The following is a 26602-nucleotide window of genomic DNA, read 5'->3' as shown; positions in this document are numbered from 1 at the left end:
GGGGTTCAGTGTCTTGCTCAAGGACACTTCGGCATGTGGCACATTCCGGGGATCGAACCGCTAACCCTCTGGTTCGTGGACAACCCGCTCTACCTACTGAGCCACAGCCGCCCTCGGCTATTTATGGCTAAACAGTGCCCCCTTAAGAAGAAAGGCTTTCACTCATTCTCCACTATTGTCTGGTCCTGAATTTAAAAAACAAACAAACAGAAAAACCAGAAAGTTTTCACTTTTTTATTTTTTTATTTAATTGTTCATTTACAGTATTTGATAGAAAACCAAAATCCACCAAAGGGAACAGTTTTATAAGTGCAGTTGAATTTACATTGGAGTAGTAACGGTTAAGGCACAACATCATGTGACCACATCCTCATGCATCCATTCTATTTTTCGTAGTGTGTTATTCTGTATTTTTATTAATCCTAATCTGGTGACACAAAAACACAAACCACTAATATACATAGAGCAAAACTCTGGACCTACACCTGTACAAACTACCACATGTGCATTACATCCTGAACACCCCGAAGCGCGTCTTCTTCGTTGGTGCATTGAGAGCCGCGCTGAGGCTCAGTCCCAAAACCAGACGGGTGTCAGCAGGATCGATAATCCCGTCGTCCCACAGCCTGGAAGAATAATACAGTGCTTCACGTTATTAGATGGCTCATTGTGTAACATGGTAGGCTAGCGTGTGCCTGTCCATAATCAATTACTTTAATGCAGTGTTGTGATTGTGTGTGTGTTTCTCTCCATCTTTCATCTTTCTCATTATTTTCAGAGCCTGACCACATTTTCCATCAATATAATGGTGAAAGCAACATTTGATTATTGCCACTATTACGTAATTATATTCATTATTATGACTTTTACATAGCATGTTATTGTTGATTTTAATTTTATCAAAAAAAAACATTAAATCGTTTAATATTTTTCAGACTTTCATGTAAAAATACAACTAGTCAGTCAACAGATAATGAGTAGGGCAGCATCTAATGGTTAATTCCAGTCGTGGTAGTGTGGCTAGTATTGTCTTGTCCTTGTGAAGTGTTTATATATCTGTGATCAACACTTAATAGGCGGTTTAGGCTTCTGCGTCAATTTTACGCCATAGCTACAGCAACAGCCCAGACCCTACGTAGACCCTAACGCTGTAACCTGAAGTTCACCTCTCCAGAAATGTAACTACGCGTCACGGACCACAAGAGCTGTGATTGGTCCGCTTGGTAGTACCGTGTTTCTGCTTTAGTATTTCCAGCAGCTTCTCCATCTCTGCAATTTTCGAATCGAATGTTGGAGTTAACTGAGGAGGTTCGGAGATGCAAACATTTCTATGACTCGTCCTCTGTGAAATTTCTAGGAAAGTTTCAGCCGCACTTGTTGAAAGTGAAGCAGGAAGTAGAAACAAAAATTAACCCGACTTGCCAAAAAGACACAGCACCGACTAGTGTTTGGGTGTCGTGGCTACTGAGCGAGCCAGACTGACGAGCGCACAAATATAAATGGCTTGCGCTGGCGTAGGCTACGTACGTAGGTTACGGGGTCTACTCCCGCAGTGCTTTAACAAAGCCTTAAGTGTCATAGCTTGGATATAATTTCAACAAGTACGCACTGAATACACGTAGGTGGAGACAACAACATGTCGGTGGACGTTGGCGATTGCGTGATCACACCACAAGACGGTCTTTCATTTTAAATTTTGATAAACACTGCTGGTCATTTTCTTGATTACTAAGTCATTAAATTTAGTAAAAAGCTCCATGTGATTAGAGAGAGACCAACTCATAGTCCAGAGCCTATTTACATCAGAAGTCCTTCATTTACTTGATTGTAGAAAAAAAAATAAAACAACAATAATTGATCATATGCTTAATCATCCTCTCATTTCTGAGGAATCATCACATTATGATCCCTTTGGTTTCAATAATTATGGCTTCATACTAATCTAGTAAACTCTAACAGGTACGTTGTGATTATAATGATTTATTGTCTTAAATGGGGCGTTGAGGACCGGTCAGTAAAGTCAACATCTATTTGGACCTTCTTTTTTGCAAGATTTATCTCTTTAAATTATGCCTTTCACTGTACAAAACCAAAGAAAATGCCAGTTAAGCTCCATGTTGGTCAGTACACTCCTATAAAAAGGCTTTTCGTTTCAGCGAGGCCCCTTTCCCAGTGAAACAAATACAATCCATATTAAATCTGCCTATTTTTAATATTCATAATATGCATAGAATATGCTAACGTGATTATTTGTAAGAACCCCGTCATTTCACGCCCACGTATAAAATAGGCCACGGGACTAAATGAAAAGACGGCTCATATTAGCAAAACAACAGGACATCTAATTGAGAAGCAACACACTTGAGACAAATCTCAGCATCACTGCCCATGCATGAAGGCCCTTTCTTGTGGTTTCTCAGTTCCTTGAAAAGCAGGATGACATGATGTAATAGAAAATATTTAAGGAAATAAATTAGAAACACACACTGGTGGCCAGTTAGTCCACCTCTGCCCTGATAATGCTATGCAATTTCCTCTCAGTAATAGACTGCTAGGACTTCCCAACTACTTCATACACTGATTGAGAGCTGCATTGGCCTTTATTTCATTCCACACCTGCCTGAGACTTACGACGTGTCAAGACCAAACCTCACCTGGCACTCGAGAAGTACGGACTGCCTTCCTCTTCAAACCGTCGCACTATCGGTTCCTTCATGGCGGCCTCCTGCTCCGCCGTGAACTGTGAATGAATTGTGGAAACAGAATTAGTCAATAAGGACCTGAGCCAAAGGCATTTTAAAGGCTGTCTGAATAATTGAAGGCGTAGTGAAATGCAAAGCTGAGAGCGCACAGACATTTCAAGGCCTGTTTCCTCGGTATGAAAACACCGAGCGGGTCCTTGTGAAAATATAACTCATAATCACCATAAATACTGTAAACTTTGTCACTGGATTTCCCATATCTTTGCTGATATAACTGGCGTGAACTACTGTAAACATCGGAAACAATTCTCAATATAAAATATTACAAAATCCCTTTTGCACATTACCATTACTGGGACAGAACCCTGTGCAATAAATGTCAGTGAAAACATACTGTTCAATTTCCGTGTAGCATCTCCACATTTAAATTATTCGTCAACGGTGACGATTTTTTATTATTTATTTTTACCTATTCTAGAATACTTTCAGACTTTTTTTTAGTACAGATTGTGTGTAACTGTCTCACTGCAGGATCAAAAAAGATTTAAAACACATTCAGCACAAACTACAGTATACACCGATCAGGCATAACATTATTACCACCTTTCTAATATTGTGTAGGTCTCCCTTGTGCCTCCAAAACTGTTGTGACTCATCAGAGAATGGACATAGGATTTTTGAGGGTGTCCTGTGGTATCTGGCAACAGAATGTTGTTAGTGGGGGCCATTTGAGTCCTATGGGTTGAAGGGAGGGGCCTCTGTGGATCATCCCACAGATACTTGATCAGTTTGGGATCTAGTGAATTTGGACCTTGTGCTGTTCTTCGTGTTTTTTTTATTTGTTCTTAAACAGTTTTTGTGTGTGTGTCTGTGTCAGGCTGCATCCTGCTGGGGATGGCTGCTGCCATCAAGGAGTGTCATTGCTATGGGGTGGGGGTGCCTGGTCTGGTCTAGGTGGGTGCTACATGTCTAAGTAACATCCACATGAATGAATGCCAGGTCCAAAAGATTCCCAGCAGAACAATGAATTGTCACAAGGTGGTCAATGTTATTTACTTCTGTGGTTTTAATGTTGTGGCAGATCGGTGTGTACAGCCTCCAAAATAAAATCCTTTTGTAAATGATTTCAACAAAAACCTATCATATCACAACCTATATAATATTTAGATTCATCTGTTTTAGATCGGAACCATTAACCATGTGTGCAACACAGAAAAAAAAACTTTGTGAACTCTTTGTGACGACCCAGATTTCTGCATTTATTAAATCATAAAATATCTTCAACTATGGTTACCCTGCGTGGCAGCTACACAATCTATCCTGCAAGGCTTCAAGATAAGCGCTTGTCACTGATCCACAGAGGTGCAGAGCAATCGGTGTCGTATGAGGAATTACTGGCAGGTATGGGGACGTTTTAGGTCTACGACGTAACTAGATAACTAACAACATTTTGGTGACGGTAATGCACAGATGGTCTGTCCAATCACCTTCCATATATTTGTGTATATATATATATATGTATATATAGTGCCTGCCTTTTTCCAAAGAGTTTTCAAGGGCGACCTCTCACGAGGTTTTATGCTGAATAACACGCAAAACATTTGACTTCTCATGTCTACATTGAACACAGTGACAGAATGGAACAAAGAAAATGAGTGAACTCTTGAATTTAGAAATTACTTTAGCAGCAACAACCTCCATCAGATGTAACTGCCAGGAGGTCATTTGCAAACTTTCAATGTGCAATGTATTCTTTGGAGAGCATTTGTGGCATCCTTCTATAAACACCTTATTAACTGTTGTTTGCCCTTGTGGTCTCATCTCTTTCCGGATTAACTCACAGTTAGCAGTACCATCACTTTTGAATTTCTTCCATTTGTCTAATTGTGGACTGATAAAACACTCCAGTCTTTGGAAATATCTCGTCACCTTTTCCAGCTTTGTGCCTCTTTGTGCTTATTCAAAGGTCCTGAGAAAGTCGTCGCGATCAAGGGAGAGATCGCACCCATCAATCTCTGTGTGGCTTTATTTTTGGGTAACACCTCTACAACCCAGACTTCCAGTCCCACTGCCTTAATTGGTACACCTGACTCCAATTAGCGTGAGGAGAAGCTGTTAGCCCACCAGGTTCGCTTGCTCCTTCCCGGCTGCAGTGAGTGATTACGCAGCGTGTTCAACAAAGACATGAAAAGATCGACTGTTTGTGTGAGCATCAGATCACATTTGAGGAGTAATCACTGCAGAAATCCTGGGTTTCTCAAAGGGCTCGCAAACTCCTACTTGCAGCTGTACGTCGCTTAAAGACGCGTTGAAAGGAAAACATTTTCCAAGTGTCAGTCATTAGCAGACACGTCTCGTTAGATGTCACAACGATCACTTCATCCACAGTGCTGTGTTACTCTGAGTGGATATACAGGTGGCAATGAGAGATGGGGCTGGTTCGACTACAAATAGCTCCATTTCAGTTCAACTGTAGACAAGTACAATAAAAACATTTTTATTAAATGAATTCAGCGCATTATTGAATTAATTTAGGCTACCTTTTCTTGTTGAACCATCTCAAACATCATTGAAATGCCTGTCATCCAGGCTCTGAGGCAAGGTGTCTTTCCGAAGCTATTAATGCACTGGTAATACACCCATAACAGCATACCTGACAGTGTTTAATTACAGCCATTTAACGACTGCACTATCCAGGATAAGTCATCACAGTAACACTTAACAGAGATATAATTTGATCCTGCCATGTCAAACCATTACTGAAAGAAAAGTGTCTTTCATAATGTTTATGCTTCTGGCAGCAGATCCCTCTTTCCACCGGAGCGCAGATGGGCTGATTAATGTGAATAATTACCTCCTTTCCCTCGCGCGCCCTCTGATCTTTAGTGATGGTGGCCAAGACGGTGGCTGCCTGCTCGCCGCCCATTACCGAGATCCGGGAATTTGGCCACATGTACAGGAATCGGGGGCTGCGGGGATGAGAAACGGTGTCAATTTGACTGTGTTCGCTGAGCCAGAGCAGTTGCCTAAATCACAAAAACCGCCGATAAGACAAAAAAAATAAATAAATAAAGGAACCTGCAGCAGCAACTCCTCTGGTTTTACATCAAAGTCTTTTTATAGGTTTTGGTGAGCACTGCTGCACATGTGGGGGGTGAGGGGGGGTTGTATAAAGCCCTTTTGTGGTTCCAGAGGAAGGTGATAGCGAAGCTGATAAACTGCCTCAAGTGACGAAGAATATATCACACAATAGTTCTTCGGATAGTTATAGGAGTAAAGTCAGTACTTGGCCCTACACAATGAAAAATTCTCGGTGTCTTACCATTTCTATGGCAACGATACTGTTAGACTAAAAGTAAGAAATTATAACGAAGCACCCCGGAGTGGCAGCAAATGTCAAAAAACTCTAATTAAAATGAACGTTCTTACTATAAATATGTTTTCATCATTAAAAAAAAACGTTTCTTAACTCTGGAAGTCTCTTTTGCCGCCGTTACAAAAGGTCACGTCCACCTGCACGTAAATAATCCAAGGGCATCTAATGCATATTAATCCACAAACTCGAACAACGTGCGCAGCACATCTTGTGCGCTTAAATTGCGCCCAGACGCAGCTAATGAGCTTCATGTCTGGCAACGGGTCAAGGCCGGTCCGTTAGCTGGAGTCGTTGCCGGCGCCGTGTTTATTATTCCGACAAACCGCTCATCCCCACAGAGACGGACTCCCTCGTACCTGTAGGCTCGGCCGCACATGCCGTAGTTTCCTGCGCCGTAGGAGCCGCCGATGATTACAGTAATCTTGGGCACATTGGCGCAGGCCACTGCAGTAACCATCTTAGCTCCATCTTTGGCAATTCCTCCTGCTTCGTACTCTCTACCCACCATGAAGCCTGAGATGAAGATGGAGAAGAGAGATAGAGAAAAATGAAATACAAAAAAATTGTCTGCCTTGTCTGTATTCATATCTTTATGGGGAAATTTTGGGAGAGTTAAAAATGAATAAGTAATACAGAGGGATTTCTAACGGAGATTCATATACACCGATCAGGCATAACATTATGACCACCTTCCTAATATTGTGTAGGTCTCCCTTGTGCCTCCAAAACGGTTGTGACTCATCAGAGAATGGACATGGGCTTTCTGAGGGTGTCCTGTGGTGTCTAGCAACAGGATGTTTTTAGTGGGGGGGCATCTGTGGATCATCCCACAGATGCTTGATCAGTTTGGGATCTAGTGAATTTGGAGGCCAGGTCAACACCTTGTGCTGTTCTTCATGTTTTTTTTTTAAGTTGTTCCTAAAGCGTTTTTGTGTGTGTGTCTGTGTCAGGCTGCATCCTGCTGGGGATGGCTGCTGCCATCAAGGAGAGTCATTGCTATGGGGTGGGGGTGCCTGGTCTGGTCTAGGTTGGTGCTACATGTCTAAGTAACATCCACATGACTGAATACCAGGTCCAAAAGTTTCCCAGCAGAACACTGAATTGTCACAAGATGGTCAATGTTATTTACTTGACCTGTCAGTGGTTTTAATGTTGTGGCTGATCGGTGTATTATGCAATATGATCCGACTATGATTTAAATTGTGACATCTCTCATTATCACATACCACTTTGCAATAAGCAGCTGACTGAATTAACACTCCTTGTTTTTCATGCGACAGAATTAAAACCCTCATTCGTCAATAATCCCCAGAAGTCTCAAGGTCTCAGCCGCGGCGGCCGCCACCAACCTGTTATGTTTTGCAGGAAAATAAGCGGAATGTTTCGCTGGCAGCATAATTCGATGAAATGCGTCCCCTTAAAGAAAGAAATTCAAATATTCAGTCGATGTAAGAACAAACATACAAGAACAAACTGCCCAGGGGTAAAAAAGAAGGCAGACATGGACATGTATCGCTAGCTTAAAATAAAATGTTAAGATGGCATGGATTTATGTCTCTGGGCATCTGAAGGAATAAACAAGGATATAAACTTTAAATGAAATGCCAAAACAAATGACAGGCTGTAACAGAATATATTATATATACAGTGTACGTGCGACACGCTGAACCGCCTGAGGTAGTAGTGTCTGTTCAGCGACCCACTGAAACGACCCCGTCTGGATCACCATCTGAAGTCTGCGATTACAACAACAAGCTAGCAAAATAATAACACAAATTTTGAATCTCCCTAGTGATTAGTTTGCTTCATATCTGGCGACAGGAAAAAAAACTCAAAGAAATCGGCCTGACACCTGAGACAGTGGCCTCAACTCAATCAACATCTTCATCTGAGACGAGCGCAACCGGGACAGGAACAAGCCACCTCGAGAGGGAGGTCGCGTGGCTTCACACAGGCTTTGCAAGATTTCAGATTGAATATAAAAGAGCTGAACATCCTTCAGTTGTGCCAGAAAAAAAAATAAATAAATAAAATTGCTGCTCAACACAGAGCTGCCAGAAGCTATTGAACAGGCAAACAAGTACAAAAGACTGTGCACTGTGTGGAGACAACTCATTTCCATATACTTTTGTGCTGCCGAATTACTCAGGTGTTTTCTTTATTTTTGCAGCTACCTCTGCTGGCTGTCTTTCACCGAAGCGGCATGCCTCGAATTGCAAAGTGTAAACAGGGGCTGGAGACAATGTGAAAGACGGCTGCCTCTTAGAAACCGTCGCTCGGCAGAAAAGTGATTCGTCGGTTCGCTCCTTGGACGCGTGCGCGACAGAAATCTAATCTTTTCTTTGTTACCTCTGCCTCTCACCAACACAAATACCTGGGGGAAAAAGCTTTTAACAGTTAGCATAATAGAAGCCCGGGCCTGTCTTAAGTGATGACAGCGTGTCTCAAAGATGCATCTCGAAAATGCAGGTGCTGTATTGATTTTTCTTGAATATGCTCGGCGAGCATGTCTGTTCCACATCTGTGTCTGTCTGAAGCACTTCGTCAGTCCCCTTCTGGCAGTAATTACACTGATGAGATAGCTTATACTGTCATGTTGAGACCTCGAATTGAAGAAATATATATATATATATATATATTTATTTTTTTCCCCGGTCAAGCTTGTAATCGAATTCAAAACGTGTTTGGAAAAACTTATGAGTCTATAATGACAAATTCAGCTCCTCATCTTCCCCCAAAGCCTGTGTAAAGTTCAGCCCTGTTCACAGCCAATTGGCTTGCAAATTAAGTGAATTATATTGAATGAAAATGATGATTGTCCCTTGTCCATGGTTTCTAAATGCTACGTTATTACAATGCCATTCATCAGGGTACTCATGAGACGATGCAGCGCAATTTGAGAGCTTATTGTAAGAGAGGAGCTGAGCGCCTCGACTGAGGAGGGTCAGCGACAAACCATCTACAAAGACTAAAGCTCCCTCAAGAGAGAAATATTGGTATTCAGGGATGTAAGCAGCAAATCTCTGCGGAGAATACAATCTAAACTGCTTCGGTATTGTGTTTAAAATCCTTGACATTCTGAGAGGCACATAACCAGCGCGGCGCTCACTCTCCTGACAATTCAGCATGATCACGGGGCTCAGACACAGGTGTTGCCTGCGGTTATTTATTCTTTAGGGAATGCTCGGCGCCACCGCTGACTTTGCCGGCGAGGACATAGGACACTTACCTTTTTCGCCGACTCTGAAAACAAGACTCCGTTGTTGCCGATGATTCCAACGGGGTAGCCGAATATTCTTGAAAATCCTGCGGGCAGGTACACGTCGGAAACAAAACTGTGAGTGTTGGCAGAATCGGAACGAGGCGCGGCGTTAATCATCGTGTCGTAGAAATTGAAAAACAGCATAAACAGATACCTGTGACAAGCGTGTCCCCGTAGAACGCCTTGAATTCATCAAATTTACTGCCGTCCACAATTCTGGCAATGACCTGGAATGTGATGGTGAATATTAGAAAGTCATAAAATAGAAGACTTTGGTTTTACTTAAGCGACTGTATTTAAATTATTTAAGGGTCCCCTGTGTTGAGAAGGCTATTACAGTTGAGAAACTCCTGTAAACAGGGTGCAGTCAGTTGATCTTGTGACCTAAATGGACTGCCAATACTGTTCTACACTACAAAACACTCTGGCATCTCCAGAGTTAGCAGTAATTCTTGCCCCTGGGTTTTACATCAAGAATCAAAGACACAGGCTTTAAACTAAATGAGAACATCTGACAAGCCCTGCCAGACAGCAAAAACAAAGTGATTGATGTCAGCCACCCAATATCGACTCCACACGGAGGAACCTGACAATGTTTAGAGTGCACAGTGAACAAAAAAAAAGCCCGGTCTGTTTGGTTCATTCACAAATCCTTAGAATATAACAGTAGCGTGTGTACATATGCTCTATAAATCATTATTTCTGACCCTAATACTATAACATACCTATTTAATTAATGATATAAATCTGCCTAACGCACTCGAATTAGCAGTCTAAGTGGAGCTAAAGAACGATTTCAAACTAACCATTACAGTATGCAATCCCACAGTGTATTAAGTGTTCTAAAAGCATTCACATGTTCATGTCACTTAGAGCCACTTAAATGTATTTGCATCCCTCACAATTTTCTGCATTTACGCATAAGAATTACCCAAAACATCAGCAGATTTTCATTAAAATTCCTCCAAGATGCTGGAGACGACTGATCAGCAGTTACCGGAAACGTTTAGTTGTGGTTATTGCTGCACAACGGTGGTCACACCAGATACGAGGGTTGACGTAAGGCTCTTTTAGGGTACTGCGGAACACGCACGTAGCCTGCACCAGTGCGAGCCATTTATACTTGTGCGCTCGTCAGTCTGGCTCGCTCTGTAAAAACGCCACCCAGCACAATGACGACCGAAACTTTTCTGCAGAAGACGAGTCATGCAAATGTTCGTATCTCCGAGGCTCCTCAGTTAACCTTTTGCTCGATGTGTTCCATCTTTATTGATCCAAAACAATCAATTCGAAAATTGCGGAGATGGAGAAGCAGCTACGGCGCTAGGGTCTGCGCAAGGTCTGCATATGCTTTGACGCAGAGGTCTGAACCGTCTCTAACTTTTGCAACTCACACATATGCACAAATGATGAATTTTCTTGGATAAATAAGAAGAAGAGTAAGAAAAACCTTTATTTGTCCTGCAATGGGGAAATTGCAGTTTGCAACAGCATATGGAAAGGTCAAAAAAAATATCAAGAGTAAAAAGAGTAGTGTATAAAAGATAAATAATGAAATAAAATAGGATAAAAGAAATTGCACAGATGAATAGTCAAATATTGCACAGACCAGGTGTAACTGGTAATAAATGAATACGTTTTTAATAATCCCGTTTCATTTGTTTGTGTTTTTTGTGTCTACTTGTGTGAAAATCTGCTGATGTTTTGAGTCGGAAGATTCTGAGCGGCGCAGAAACTTTTCACCGGCACTGTACATAAATATATCACTAAACCTAAAGATGGCCTGAAGCCGCGCAGGAAACTGGACAAATACCTCTCTGACATCAAAGTTGCGTTTCAGGTTATCTCCAACTATGCCATAGAGTTCGTCTGAAGGGTAGAGAGGCGCTTCAGTAGGTTCTGTAGTAACCTGGAAAAAAAATAAACATAACAGAGTGTGCGTCAACACAGAATCCAGACACACACGCACACAACGGCCATAATTGTTACTGATTATAATCACTGGAATGACCTCAATGTTTTTCCTGTAGTTGAGGCTGCGCACTGTCTTTCTGGCTAAATGGAGCGCGTGGTTATCGTCTAAAGCGTAGTGGTCTGTCACGCCGGACTTTCTGTCAAATAAACAACAAATCAGTCCCCGTGTGAAAGTATCACAGCACACAAATCGTCAGGAGGCTATTACGGACATGAGAGCAGGTGTTTTGGGAATAAAAAAAATTACATACAGCTAAATAAACACAATAAATGTTGTGTTTTACAGTGATGAATAATTAACAAACGCCTGCTTGTGTCTCAACCCATGAAAAACACCACATTCGTACTTGCAGTGTAGATCAGCACCACCAAGGTCCTCTGCAGAAACTTCTTCCCCCGTGGCAGCTTTGACCTACGAAGACCCAAGCGCAGAGATTCTCAACTTAATGGAAACAGAAATATTATCCGTGCAAAACATTCCTTCACTTGTGTGCATGGGAGATATTATTCATCCATTACATTCAGAGCCTTGTATACGACCCTGCTGGACTCTTTAAAAGTACACGCTATACATATTCATTCGGTGGTCCTATAATTCAGCATAGTTAAAAATCAGCAAACCAGTGGAGGTCCTCCGAGGAAAATGGTCCCTTGCTTCCGCACAATGATGCTCTCATCTGCCATGGCTGGTACATACGCTCCTCCGGCCGTGCATGAGCCCATCACAACAGCAACCTTGAAGAGTGGTGAAAATTAGACACAAACACGTATATTAAAATAACCCCTCCAAGCGCGTTTAAAGCTCTTGTTTGCTTTTTCCTGATATAGGTTTAGTTACAACTGCTCCAAATAGAAACTGTAAGTTCTATTTTTCATTTTAAATATCTCCTGTATAGCTGAAAGACAAATCTCAGCGTCAGGAGGCTTTGAGCTGCATACAGGACCAGAACTGGCTTCCAAACTAGCTGTAGTTTTACGTAACCTCAGAGAAACTTTAAGTTCTGAGCAGAGCGTTTCGAAAAAGATCGTTCCAGTGGCAAACTCCAATCATCCAGCATTGTGCACAGCGAAGGTCAACCATCAAAGACAAGACACACTGACCAAAATACATATTTGAGCACAGAGAAACTTTCCTCTTTCTGCAAAAAAACAGCCTTCTAGACTCATCCGCACATACAGTACGTCCTTCTGCGCAGCGAGGGTCAAACACGCAAGAGAACAATAACCAAAGAAAAAACATCTGTGAGCGGAGGAGGGCTTTAAAAATGGACATCAAACTTTAGCAAAACACGAAAACTAAAAGATTTTAAACAAATCGGTGGTTTTACTTTTTCAGTGTTACATCAGCGCATGAGCCAATACTTGGAAGTGAATTCCACAATCGTTTTGAATTGTCAGTGTGATTAACAGCAATATTATGGGCACAGGAAGTTGGAACTGTACATCTTAATACAGTAATTTAGAGGCAAGTCTGGTGAATAGAGGGAGGAGAGAGAAAATGACAGCACATAGCAATAAAATTCCCAATAAAAGTGCAATTATGATTAACTGAGGAGACAAAGTTCCTATGAATGAATGGACACTCAGCTGTTTATCACCCAAAGAGATGTGAGAATATCTACCCATTGCATTTATCAGCTGTCACCCAAACAGCTTTTTGTTTTTAAGTGCAAGGATAACAACAAAACAACAGGCTGTGGTAAAAGATGGTGGTTAAGGCCCCCCATCATGCAGCTGTTACGTGTCTTAATTAGATTAACACATGAAATCCTCACCTGTGCTATCCCCTCTGAAGACAGCCTGGCCTGGTTGTAGAAAATACGCCCAAAGTGATCTCTGTCTGGAAATACGTCGGCCTGTCTGGGCAGGTTGGCTCCTCCAGAATCCACTGAAGAGGATCGGAACATCAGCATATTCTGAGAACTCACTTATTAATATTAACACCCCCCCCTCTGGCTATATTACAGACTCAGACTCTCCTGCAGCCTGCAGCCCTCAGCCAAGGCCTTCTGGGATGTCCCACGTCTACATACTGCCAAAATTACTGTGAGGATTTTTCCCACAGGGCTCTTGGAGAGAAGACTCAGCTGACCAAATTGCTGAATTTAGCAAATGACTGTGAAAGTTTAATATGTTCATTTTATGAAGGCGCTGAAATACGGCTCTTCTCTTTATGCAGCGGCACGTTCAGATATATATTACTACGTTTCATTTTGGGCGCCAATAGGGATTTTTAATCCATTTTGTAGGTAAATGTTTCTTATTTAAACAAATTTGGAAATACTCACCCAAGTAGATGCATGGCAAGTGGTTCTGCTGGGCTATTTCTTGTGCGCGAAGGTGCTTCTTCACTGTAATTGGGTAATATGTCCCTCCTTTGACGGTAGCATCATTTGCAACAATAACACATTCCACCCTATAAAAAACATTAAGATTTGATAGTTGCACCTGGAGCTCTCAAGTAGATTTATAAGCTGTGACAGAGTTTGATCAAGTTTAACTAATTATTTATTCATTTAAACACAGTAACTATAATAATGGCAGTTAAATGTCAGAAATATTAGCATAGCACTTACCCAGAAACCCGCCCAATCCCAGTAATTATACCGCCTGCTGGGACTTCCTCCTTTCCATACAACTCATATGCAGCAAATTGGGAAAATTCCAAAAAGGGAGTTCTGTAGATAAAACGAAAACATCAGTGTAATACAGCTCCTTTTAAAATGTAGAGGAGAAATGTGCACAAATCTTTCTAGATGACAGCAATCTTTGTTTTCTGTCTTTCTCAGTGCACAGTGAAGTGTGCGCAGCGTCATGTGTGCGACATTTGAACTACCTGCACCAGGGTCTAAACAGCACATTTTATGCAGCCATCACTTGTGATTCGGTGAAAATCAAAGAAGGAATGTAGATGAGCGTACCCTGGATCCAGCAGTCTGTCTATACGCTCCCTAGGCAACAGTTTTCCACGAGAAGTATGGAGTCTTCTTGCTTTTTCTCCCCCGCCTGGATTAATGAAATAAAAACATGTTAATTTTGTTAAATGCCAATACTCCGACGGTCTAGAGTTCATTGTTATCTCACTAAAATGTGTTAAAGTGTAGAAATCCAACATTTTGTATGTACACACTGTGACCTAGTCAAGGTTATTAGATGAGCGTGAATCATCTACTGTGGCGCAGGTACAGTCGTTTTAATCGACAACTTCATCACCCAAATTGCCCGAACTCAGAGAGTAATTTTCACTGCTGGAATTAAAACGCAAAGTGATAAATATATCTCTAGAGTTGACACGTGTGAAGCGTCTCGTGCGCACACACCTACCCAGTTTAATCTTCTCTGTCCGACTTTTCAGCTCATCTGCAAGAATTTTCATTCGCTCGTAGTTCTCCTGAAAAACAACAAAAGTACGTTGACCTTGGTTTGCCTCGGCACGTTGCATGATTTCTACTCATCACAGGTTGTGACGCACACACACACAGGTGACACATTTAGAAAGTGATGGCAGAGTAAAGACTGATTGCTATTACTTAATTTATACATGGTAAATTAAAAGATAACGCCACGTAATGGTACACAAAACCAATTTATCCACTTTAATTAAAACATCATTCAGGCAAAAATACTAAAAATGCTACAAGATACTGTTCATCAATCAATCAATCAGACTTTATTTGTATAGCACTTTTCATACAAACAAAATGTACCACAAAGTGCTTTAATCAGTAATCCCTCAGGACCCATAATTAAGACCTCAATTTTGTCCTGATTGAGCTGTAGAAAGTTTGTTGCCATCCATGACTTGATATCTAAAATACAATTAAAAAAGGCATCAGCTGGCCCAGAGTCATCAGGAGACATGGAAGCTATGTATCATCTGCATAACAATGGAAATTTATGCCATGCCTCCTGATAACGTTACCAACTGGTAGCATGTAAAGTTTGAAAAGTGCTGGGACCTAAAATAGAACCTTGAGGGACACCACAGTCCATTTTATAGCTTCTTGATTAACATTCTTCCAAGGTTACATAAAATTCTCTGTCACCAAGATAAGATTTAAACCAATTAAAAGCAGTACCAGATATGCCAATCAAATTGTGAAGTCTATCTAGAAGAATTGAGTAATCCACTGTATTAAAGGCAGCAGTAAGATCAAGTAGGACCAAATACAGATAGTTTTCTCATATCCGTATTTTACCTGAGGTCATTTAAAACCTTGACCAATGCCGTTTCAGTGCTGTGGTTTGCCCAAAATCCAAATTGATATCGTTCACAGATATTGTGGCTATTCATAAAATCATGTAACTCATTAAAATGTTGCTTAAAAATGGCAGATTGGAGACTGGTCTGTAGTTGTTAGGAAGTGTGGGGAAAGCACTTGTCTGAAGAGAATAGTTTACAATATTAAGAACATCTTCATCTAAAAAGCTACAAATTGATTTTTTTTAAAAAAGGTTGCTGGTTTTAATTGGGAAATAACTTTTCTAAGCATCTCAGCATCAACCAGGACAAACTTCTCTAGTGCTTCCTCTAGAGTTAAAATTCATACGCTGGGACTGACACAGATTTGGCTGGCGTACTGCTAGACTTATTAAAAAGAGGGTTAATTAAATGATCAAGAACATGGCTCCACTTGCTTTAATGTTGGACACAACTGGTGCACAGACATGTCAATGAGAAACAAGTCTTTGCAAAATGAAGCTGTACAAAAACAAAAATGTGTCTGTTGTGCCATCTAGTGGACTTTGCTGGTGATGCATCGTTGAGGATGAATTGCTTGCAGATAACTGAATGAGGACACAACCAAAGCTACTGATGCACCATATTTTAAGTGATCAAATTGTAATTCACAAGCTGACACTTGAAGCTTTGCAGCATTAAGCGTTGAATAATAAATAAAAACTCCAAATATTATACTGCATATGTTTGAATCATGGTTTAAGCAATGCTCCCACGTAACTAGAGGTTGTCAGAGGTTAAAGCTGCATGACATTTATTGTAAATTTTGCCCTTTATGTCTTTCATTATTTTTACTTTTATTATACACTGTTTTTGCTCGGGGAATCCAGTCATTTGTCATTAAATACCACAACACAGCTATGATGCTATAACATTAGCTTCTGGGGGTTTTGACCTCTAGCATTTGCTTCTGCATAGTTTACAAACTAAATAAATAAATTTCCTACATGCTTGTTAGCATTTGCCTACATTCAAGTGATTATTTAACACTTTTCTGTCAAGTGGGAGCCACCTCAACCAGAGGAGCGGATGACAGTGACATTAGCAGCGACCTGAAGTTTGGCTAGCAAGACGTTAGCGACAAGCTAACCTACCTGATATTCAGGAGACTGTTTATCGGGCTGAGAGCCGAGTCGAGCTACTTTATCGGCGTAGTAAGTTCTTGTGCAAGCCAGCGGTAGAGTCCTGCAACGGAGCAACCACGGCCTGACATTGTGTAGAAGCATTTTGATGCTGAGGGCTGACTAAACTTGGAATTTGCAAGCGCTAGCTAGCCTGCTAGCTAACCTAGCAGTGTTCTTCTTCTGTGGTTATTGTGACCGCAAAGATCCACGTCGCCACCTGGTGTTCACCGTAAGCGTGTGCAGAACATTTTGTAGGAGTTCAGAAGATAATAATATTTAGCTTTTCAATTAACCTTTTTGGAACTAAGGGAGATTTAGTTCATTCATTTATCACTATAAACAATATTTTTCAAAATATATTGACTTGGTGTATTTTTTTTTCTTTTGACTGCATCCCACATATTAACATGGTCATGAATGAACACTTTTGCTGTATTATTTTTAGATGACATAAAAAATATATATTACTAGCACAAGATTTAAACAGTTTGAGGAAAAATCTACATATACACCAACATTCATCTATGTTCAAGGCAATTTGTAATCATTTTACAGGCATATACTCAATAATCAGTTTAATTTAATTGAATAAAATTGAATTGTTATTAAATTAGATAAAATGTTTTTTGTTTGTTTTCATTCATGCCATATTTCTTCAGACCCTGGAGATTCCTACTAGAAGAGCCTGGCTGTATCAGTTATAAAAATATATATTTTTTAAAGTTGTCCAGCATGGCACATTCAACGCAGCAATCACTTAGTGTTGCTAGGACTAAAAAGCACGAAGAATGTGTACTGGCTCATTTTTATCACACATGCATCGCAGTATTTCTAGGACATTTTCAATAGCATCAGTGTCAGAGACTCATTGCTACATGGATATTATTTACGCTGCTCAGTGCAGTAGACTCCTGCCTTGGGAAAAGGACGTTTCCTTTTAAGCCTGGAGCTGAATTTGAGGAAGGCAAGAGCATCATATATCAAAGCCGCCACCGTGTGGATTTTTAAAGCACTACAGTGTATGTATATGTATTACGGGGACACACTGGTCACACTGTGAGAGGATCCACTTCCACTACGGGGACAAAAAACAAGCGTGTGAGTGAGTGATTCCACGTCCCATTGACTATCGGCTCACTCTCACTGATCCACATGTAATTTCAAAAAATGTACCGTCTTCGGCTCTCCACATCAAAGGCTGCAGCACTGAGCTGAGAAAGAAGCCTGGAAGGCTGCTGAAATATTGACTGCAGATGAGATTTATTTAAAAGCTGTGAGATTTCTGTTAGTTAGACATTTCAGTTTGACTCATCGTAGGTGCAAATTTGGGCGTCATCATTCCTCCATGTATTCTCACAGAATGTGTACTGTGTAGATACCAAATAAATTTGACAATACGTACACGAGCATATTCTCTCACAACACACAGCCACAGTAACGGCGAAGCCAGAGCAGAGAAAAGGCCTTGTCTCGTTTAGAAATTGGAAGTAAAGTTGGATTTAAGTGGGAATCAGAGTTAGCCTAAAAGCTTCAAAAAAGCCGCCCCCCTCTGACCCCAGCGCTTTATTGGAGCTGGAGCACATTTGGCAGAGTATGAGCTGAAGAGCATTCAAACCAAGAGCTTTTAGTTCATTTGGTTTTAAGAGCCCTTTCTCCTCCAACGCTTCCACCTATTCTGACGGCATGCATAGGGACGTCCATGACCTCCACTCAAATGGCTGCTCCTGTTTTCTTAGGAAATATACAATCCTCCACTCTCCGGGCGAACTTGAACCCCTCTCACTCATCCGGCACTTTCTACTTTTCCGTGACCCTTGAACCGTTCGCAGCGGCAGCGGTGAAGTGACAGAATGGATGTAGAGGCATGAAAAGCGTCTTTCACAGTAAAAGAAAAAAAAAAAAAGAGATAAAATATTTTGATGACTGGGAGGTCAGTGCTGGGAAGAGGCTGAAAAGCCGACTCGGGTTGGATGAAAAAGACGAGGCATCTTTTTTTGTGGAATATATCATAATGGAAAATTGTTTTTTTTTGTGTACATGTTTTATTTAAAAAAATGCATGCTATATTGATATTGCACGCACTTTATAAATTATTTGGAATTGTGCCGTATTGTGTGTGTGTTGTTTTTATGTCTTCGTGTGTGATTGTGTCTATTTTTAGCTACTTATGTCCTTTTAAATTGCACCTTAGCGACAAATAAAGTGATTTGAATTGAAATTCTTCACCTGATTTTGGCTGTAGAGCAGGGGTGTCAAACTCATTTTAGTCCAGTTTGATGTCAAGGGGGCCAGACCAATAACACGATAGCGTATTTACCTATAAATAACGACAACTCCAAAGGTTTCCCTTTGTTTTAGTGCAAAGAAAAACATTATGAAAATGTTTACATTTAATGACTGGACATTTTTTAAGAAAAAGAAAAACTAAATCTGTGTGAACCCTAGGAAAAATCGCAGTTAATGTCTTCAATGTAGTTTTTGCGATTTGTAAATTCATCCCGGCCAGATTAGACCCTCTGGCGGGCCGGTTTTGGCCCCAGGGCCGTGTGTTTGACACTGCTCTACATCAATCCTTATGATTTTTAACAGTAGCTTTATCAATCTTCCACATATGCATCACCTATAAGTTTGTGTCATATATTGTTGCTTTTATTCAGATGAATGCGTGAATCTATTTTGTTGCTTTGCATTCTCTTTGTCCCACCTCATCCTTTTTATGTCTATACCTGCCCGGCCTCAAGCCCCCTCCACATTATTTGGGTCCTGCTCGAGTTTGAATGTTATGAAAATGTTTACATTTAATGACCGGACATTTCTTAAGAAAAAAAGAAGAAATGCAATTTCTGTTTAGTTCTAGGTCTCAGTGTTGTGTTACGTCCACAACTCTTACTAAATCTGTGTGAACCCTAGGAATAGCAATTACTTTTATTGGAAAAATTGCAGTTAATGTCTTCAACGTAATTTTTGCAATTCGCAAATTCATCCCGCGGGCCAGATTAGATCCTCTGGCTGGCCGGTTTTGGCCCCCGGGCCGTATGTTTGACACGTATGCTCGAGTCTAGAGGAAACACAGAGGGATCATTGAGAGGATTTAAAATGCAATGGGCTGTTTTGCTGGGGAGAAACTGGAAAATTAGCACTGGCATTGTTAAAAGCAAAGAAGTGGATTTACACAGATTCAACTGGTGTTTTTACTTTTTTTTTTTTTTTTTTACAGGATATTCCTACCACCACAAGTGTGAGCGATTACATTTAAAATGTTAATCTGCTTCCAGGGTATTACTACTGTGCTTGCCAGCTCACTGGAGATGCTTATTGAATAGAAGCCTATATTAACTTTGAATTTTGTGTCACCTGCAAAAAAAAAAAAAAAGAAAAAAGTCCTTCTTTGGACTAAATAGACTTGAAATAAATTACGCTGGAATAAAACTTTGTGAACTCACAATGAACTTGAAAAAATAAATAAATAAATAAAATGAAATAACTAAATTCTCCCACCTCATCATGTTCAAAAGAATTAAGTACAATATGTACCCTGCCGCGCGACGCTCACAATAAGCAGAGGCCCAAGTGTCTGTGGTGGCCATGGGTGTGCTTTCTTCAAGAGGAATTGAGGTTAACCCATTAAAAAATGTACCTACCTAACTTATTATTCAATTAAATCTGTTTAAAAAGAAATTATTTAAATAGAAATTTTGGGTGCCAGCTTTCTCCTCTTCTCCTGGCAGGTGCATCTTGCAGTGCTCAAGTGTCGCTCACTTTTACTCACTGCTACATTTGCACACATGCACACACACACACACACACACACACACACACACATGCACACACACATGCACACAGTGACCGGTTCCTCCCCTGCCTTTACAGGAGCTGAGCTGAAATCTCTCATCCTTCCCTTTTTGGAAAGAGATAATGATGCTCGTTTCACAGCTCAAAGAAATCATTAATGTGTGACACAGCCTCGAATGTAAGATATCAAAGCGCCGCAGAGTGCGACCCCCCCCTCCCCGTCCCCACTCCCGCCCACTAACGGGCACAGCCTCGTTAAGACGGCGCAGACATGAATTAATCATCAGTCCACCCTGTAACAGGGCAGGAAATTGTTAGCAGCATCAGCTGTTAGCGAGAAATGTCCCTTTGAATCGCTGGGAAGTATGAAGCCCCTTACAAATCTTTCATCTCATTACAGGATCACTGTCAAATTTACTTCACCGGGTAAGCTGATGGACGTGCTCCCTCACATGCGCCCCCCTCCCCAACCACCGCCTGCCCCCCCAAACCCATCCAGTCAGTCTCTTTCACAGATGCAAGGTGGAAAATGGGAGGAAATGAAAATTAGCAAGTCAGACATGGCAAGGGCAGATTTCATCAAATGCAACAGAGGGTCATAAAAGAGAATGCTCCAAAGCTTATAGATGTGTTACAATCTCATTAAAAATACAGCAAAGTGCATGGTGAATACATGAAGAGGATGTCCCTCCAGATCTCCAGATACCAAGAAATCACTGCTCGCATGCCATGTTTTCTAATCACATGCATTAAAGCTCTGAGTTATTCTCTTCTTTGTTATTTTTTTATTTCCGCTATCTCTGCAGGTTTATGTCACTCTTTCACCACCGCTGTTGTTCACCACACGTTACGGCGATTCACCAGCGTGTGATAACTCCCTCTGCATGTCTTCTAAAGGACTAAGGAGACGCAGCACCTGGCCATCAAAAGTATAGCCAGTAGGTTCAAGTGACCCAGAGCCACTTAAAAGGAACGGTGTTCGCAATCCTCTGACCGGCTATGCCATGGCAGAATAAAAGCACTTTTATGCAGCGGTTTAATGGACTTCCCTATCACATGATCCAGTGATCAGACGAGACTATAAGAGAAGAGCATTGTTTAATTGAGGAATTTTGAGCTTGATGTTCTTAGTTTTTAGCCAGCTTTGGTTAGCACTGATGCTAACCACCACAAGAAGGTTCTGGGTTCAAATCCAGGCCAACTGGGGCCTTTCTGTGTGGAGTTTGCATGTTCTCCCTGTGTCTGCGTGGGTTCTCTACGAGTACCCCGGCTTCAAAGACATGCTCGTCAGGTTCATTGGTGATTCTAAATTGGCCGTAGGTGTGAATGGTTGTCTGTCTCTCTGTGTTAGCCCTGCGATTGACTGGAGACCTGTCCAGAGTGTACCCCGCCTCTCGCCCGATGACAGCTGGGATAGGCTGGAACAAGCGGTTACTGGGGACTGAAAAGTCCGTCAAGTAGTTGGTTAAATGCATGGACGGATCCCAGAGGAGAAAAGCGACTGATCTCTTGACTTTCCCTCCAGTGCAACTATTGGGTGCTTGTCAATGCTGACATTCAGCAGGTGAGATCCTAACTTCCTGTATGGCACAACCACAACCAGATATTTTGTCTGTACTCTGTTCAGTTTGGTTTATTCATTTTTCATTCCCAGATTCATGCAAATCATTCAGAACATGCAAATCTAAGACGGTAAACCCAACACAATGTTTGCATTATGATTATTCTGATGTTAGCATAGTTCAAGGACCTGCTACGCCCAGGTGCATCACTGTGTACTGTTTTCTACAATAGCAGATCTAAAGGAGATTCATTCGGAACTGGAGTAAATATTCACTCTGCTGCATCTGTAATCCTCCCCTCTCAAGAGTGTGCTGTCAGCGCCGTAAAACTGTGAATTAATTAAGAGCGATTCCGACAGGGCTCTGAAGTTAGCGGAGTATTGTAATGGTCCTGTAAAGTGGCACTTTGCAAACATTATGCCGGCAGGCTGTTAGGTCACTGACGCGATCGTGGGTTTTTTTTTGGAAACGTGACAGGAGCGGTCGCGAACATGTGCAGTCCTTTAATTAAGTAAATGAGTGCTGCCTTCGGGGCTTTTGTGAGCCAGATCTACCAGCAACGCGATGCAACACATGAAAAAAAGCCAACGCCATCTTGCTATTGTGTGGCCTGTTTGTTTAATCCAACTTCTGTGTCTGTCGGAAAAGTGGGCAATTTGCATGCGGCAAGTGCTCTTAATATAAAACGCTGAAGTAGGGTGGCTCATTCCCACATTGCATCCCCACCTTTCCTCCTTCTCGTCCACTTTTGGCGGCGTGAAGTGCCGGTTGGAGGGCCGTAACAGGAGTATCATTCACTGTAATGGTGGAGCCTCCTCCTCCACAGCCCTCACTTAGATCACTTAATCCACTTTAGCAGTCCAGCGCTGTGCTCTGTGTGAACACAGCACGTTCACGATGGGAGGTTAGACGGAGACTAGCGCTGACCTGTATGCTTGCACTAAAATGCCACTAAAACACTCGAAACCCTTGTTTCTCGCAGCTCACTTAATATGGATGTGCCGGAGAGTATGCCTGCTGCACTCGATGAGTCAAAATCTACATTTTTCGGCCTCAAAAAAGTTGAAAGTGGAGACAGACCCAGATTTATTGTGGTAATTATTGTGATATTAGTATTTTTGTAGCAATAAAATGAATCCAACAGTCTTAGCAGATAGGGTTAAAGCTTAATCTGGTCAGTTTATTCAGCCAGATACTTTCTATTTAGGATTCTGAGGCACGTTAAGAAGTTAAAAGTAGGCTAGGGCATCTATAGAGAAGGGTGTTAGAGTAGATTTAGTTGTAAGTACAGAGCTGAAACGCCAACAAAATCGTCTCTTACAGTTTGGCCTCGAGAAAGTTCTGCGAGTTTGTTTCAAGGGCAGGCGGCGAGCGGTCACTGGACTGAGCTCTGCTGCAAACCCGAATGCTAGTGGATGTTCCGCAGCTTTTCAGTGCACCGGTGTGGCGGTGATGTTTCATATTCAGGAAAGCCATTATAATATTAAAGCCCCGGGCACGCACAGAAAAGAGGCAGGGTTGATAATGAGGCTATTAACGCGCTGCCACACACAAACGTGTGAATTAAAAAGTGAAATATGCAGAGACCGGCGGACAAGTCAAGTGTTCTGTCGCGAGCATTTAATATCTTTCTGCAACGAGGGCACGGATCTGCTGCCACTGGTTATACTGTATGTTATCCTCCTGCGTCTCAAGTCCGTCATCCACACTCCCGTTTTTTTTTATTTTTTTTCCATTTCTGTCGACATATCAGCAAATGCCATAGACATGCTTCACAAATACATGCCTCCTGTAGAACAATGAAGGGGAATGGAGGCCGATTTCTTCCAAGATACCCCCTAAAATTTTCACTTAAAGCTGGAGCACAATATATGTGCACAGAATCACTTGCTGTTTTTACATTTTTTTTTTTTACATTTATCCAACTAATAATCAGAATAAAAGCCCAGTCACAAAGAAAATGCCTCTACCTGTAAACCTGTAAATTTTGTATGCATTGTATAAGAAGATATTAGCGCGTTTGATCCGAATCTTTCGCTCTCCATGGAATAAATGCTTGCACACGTTTGCCCCACATGGGGTAAACATGAGGTGACGTCTGGGACAGAAGACAGCGGGAGAAAAACAACAGTGGCGAAACCACGGGTTGATGTGGGGCCAGTGTTGCCAGATATACGATAATTATCCTATTTATACGATAGTTTCAGGGCCCATAGGATATAAAAGGGCAAATATACATACTTTTCCATTTGACTGACAATGAATAAAGCAGTTGTTTCGTTCAAATGGCCGAGACTCTGTGTTTATTCCTTAGGGTCATTGCAGTTCCATGCACTGAGAATAGCTTTGATTTTAAACGCATTGTCCAGATATATTTAGTTAGAGCAATGTTTCTTCATTTCATATCTGGAAACACTGACGTGGGCTGCACTGTTGCAAACATGAGTCCATCGTGGTCATCCTATTCTGCTAAATGAGTTCAGTGTTATCAATAATGTGAGGGTTAGAAACATGTCTTCTGTTAGATTCAAGTTTGCAAAACCACTCAATGAACCGAAAAGGTTATGTCTCCAAAAAGTTGATGTGATTTAGGGGATGAACATACATCTTATTAAACCATTTTATTTTGTGTTCATGCAAACGATTAAATTGCAAAAATCTCTCAGAATGATTTCACTCACCACTTTCTCGGATGGTTTTGTAATTCAACTCGGCTCTACTTGGGTGATTTCAGTGTAACGAATTACCTTATTTGTTATTAACCCTTTATCGGGGAAGGAACCATATTTGGTAACTCCTGCACACATTTTAAATTGCTTCCCTGTGCCTCTCAGTGAGGTCTAGAAGCACGTGGTTTTCACCCAGACCAATCAGAGAAGATCTCAGGTCAAATGTGGTCTACAAGGTCCACCTCTGCATGAACGCTGAGCTTAACTCATGGACTGCATACATATGGACAATGCGTCGCCACTTCCTTCCACTGGCCGAACTGCTCTGATGCTATTTTCCCGGGGATACGGGCGGCGCCATCTTGGGAGTTTGGAGCGAGAGTCTACCTAAGCCGTATGGCCCGACCAAACTCCGCCAAACTCACTCGCGTTTTCGTTTAATTAATACTACGCTCTGCTCTACCTCCACCAGTTACAAGAAAATGCTGAATTATAAACTGTACTTACTTTTTTGTTTTGTTTTGTTTTGTTTTCACAACCCTTGCTTTGGCTTCACTTTTGAGAAGCAGTTCAGTCTTCATATTTATATGGTCAATGACGTAAATGGTTTATTAGGTACCAGGAAGAAGTGGCCTAATGTAGTCTGATGAGATAATGTGTATGTTGACAAGTGCCTGAGTCAGCACTTACGTTCTAATGGTCTAAATACATATTTACATTTGATTACCACTGAAGGGAAAGGAACCACATATGGGAACTTCACTGACGTTGATTTTCTACATGACAAATGACAAAATTTAAAAATTTTCACAGAAGTAAAAAGTCTTTTTATGCCCTACAATAACAATTTAGAATTTCCAAGTATTTCAATGAGTGCCCTATAAAGGTTTAACCTAAAGAAAAAATAAACTGCACCAAGGCCTTATTACTATCATTTGGAAGAGTGAATGAGGCTCAGACAGACAATACTCCACACAATAATTTAATAAAATCCACCACAGACTAGAAAAAAGGAGAGCAAAGGCGTTTTTGTATTGAATGAAAAAAGCTCAACTAGCAACAGGAAGTTTTCTGCCGTAAGCTCGATTAATTACACGTTTTTACAATAAAGTTATCATCACCGTCACGAGCTCAGTCGAGCTGAACGCTCTTACACATCATTACCGTACGTTAACATCGTTTCTGTATCAGCCGTCTAACTTGGTAGCAACCAGATGAGACGAGCAACATTCAGTTTTTGACTCTTGACACCAGAAACAACCACAGGGTTCATGTCATATTGTTTTTTTCCCCACATGAAGATCGCAGTACACGAAGGTGCCACCGGGTTTTATGACTCATTCAAGAGCAGAAAGCACAGCGGAGCAGTCGATGACAGCGATATGAATGCCTCGTCGGTTTAATTTGAAAGCGTGGCTGACTGTGGCAAACAGACAATGATTCAGATTTAGAGGGGAGAAGAAAGAAAATAAAAAAAGAAGAAGAAGAGAGACACAGGATAAGGCAAACACTGTGAGAACCCTAACCACTGTCACGAGCCGTCCCCCAGAATGTACAGAGCCTCTGTGTGCGGCTGTCAGAGAAATCACAAAAATATCTGTTATAACAGCAAATTATCTTTCATGTGTCCTCCCCCTGTATCAAACCCATTACACCCTCTGCCGTTATAAAATGTCCATCACCGGTGAAGTTATTACGAGACTTTCTTCAGCTCTGTTGCACACATGCTTTACTGGAGGCCGTATGTGTCGGGTAAATTTACAAAAACATATCTGGTCATAAAACAATTCATATTATAAAGAAAAAGGACTTCTTCTCCTTCACCTGCAGAGGACAGAATTAGGAATAAAACAAGAAACATATTTTATGTGTATTCATTTTCTGCAAAAACCTAGAGAAGA

General features: G+C 41.3%; 1 protein-coding gene across 1 annotated transcript; it reads right to left on the bottom strand.

Annotated features, from left to right (window-relative positions):
* Positions 1-219: 219 nt before the first annotated feature.
* Positions 220-16886, bottom strand: mccc2 (methylcrotonyl-CoA carboxylase subunit 2). The gene is made up of 17 exons (XM_084552246.1): positions 16649-16886; positions 14639-14705; positions 14236-14320; positions 13891-13992; positions 13603-13730; positions 13090-13202; positions 11936-12049; positions 11662-11726; positions 11352-11451; positions 11154-11249; positions 9495-9567; positions 9308-9384; positions 7428-7494; positions 6435-6591; positions 5557-5671; positions 2655-2740; positions 220-626 (listed from the first exon to the last, which is right to left on the bottom strand). The coding sequence occupies exons 1-17, from the start codon at positions 16778-16780 to the stop codon at positions 509-511; spliced, it is 1695 nt and encodes a 564-aa protein (XP_084408372.1). The 5' UTR covers positions 16781-16886; the 3' UTR covers positions 220-508.
* Positions 16887-26602: the final 9716 nt, after the last annotated feature.

Source organism: Chelon labrosus (genome assembly GCF_963514085.1).
Source record: "Chelon labrosus genome assembly, chromosome: 9".
NCBI lineage: Eukaryota > Metazoa > Chordata > Actinopteri > Mugiliformes > Mugilidae > Chelon > Chelon labrosus.
This window is presented reverse-complemented; position numbering and strand designations above follow the sequence as displayed.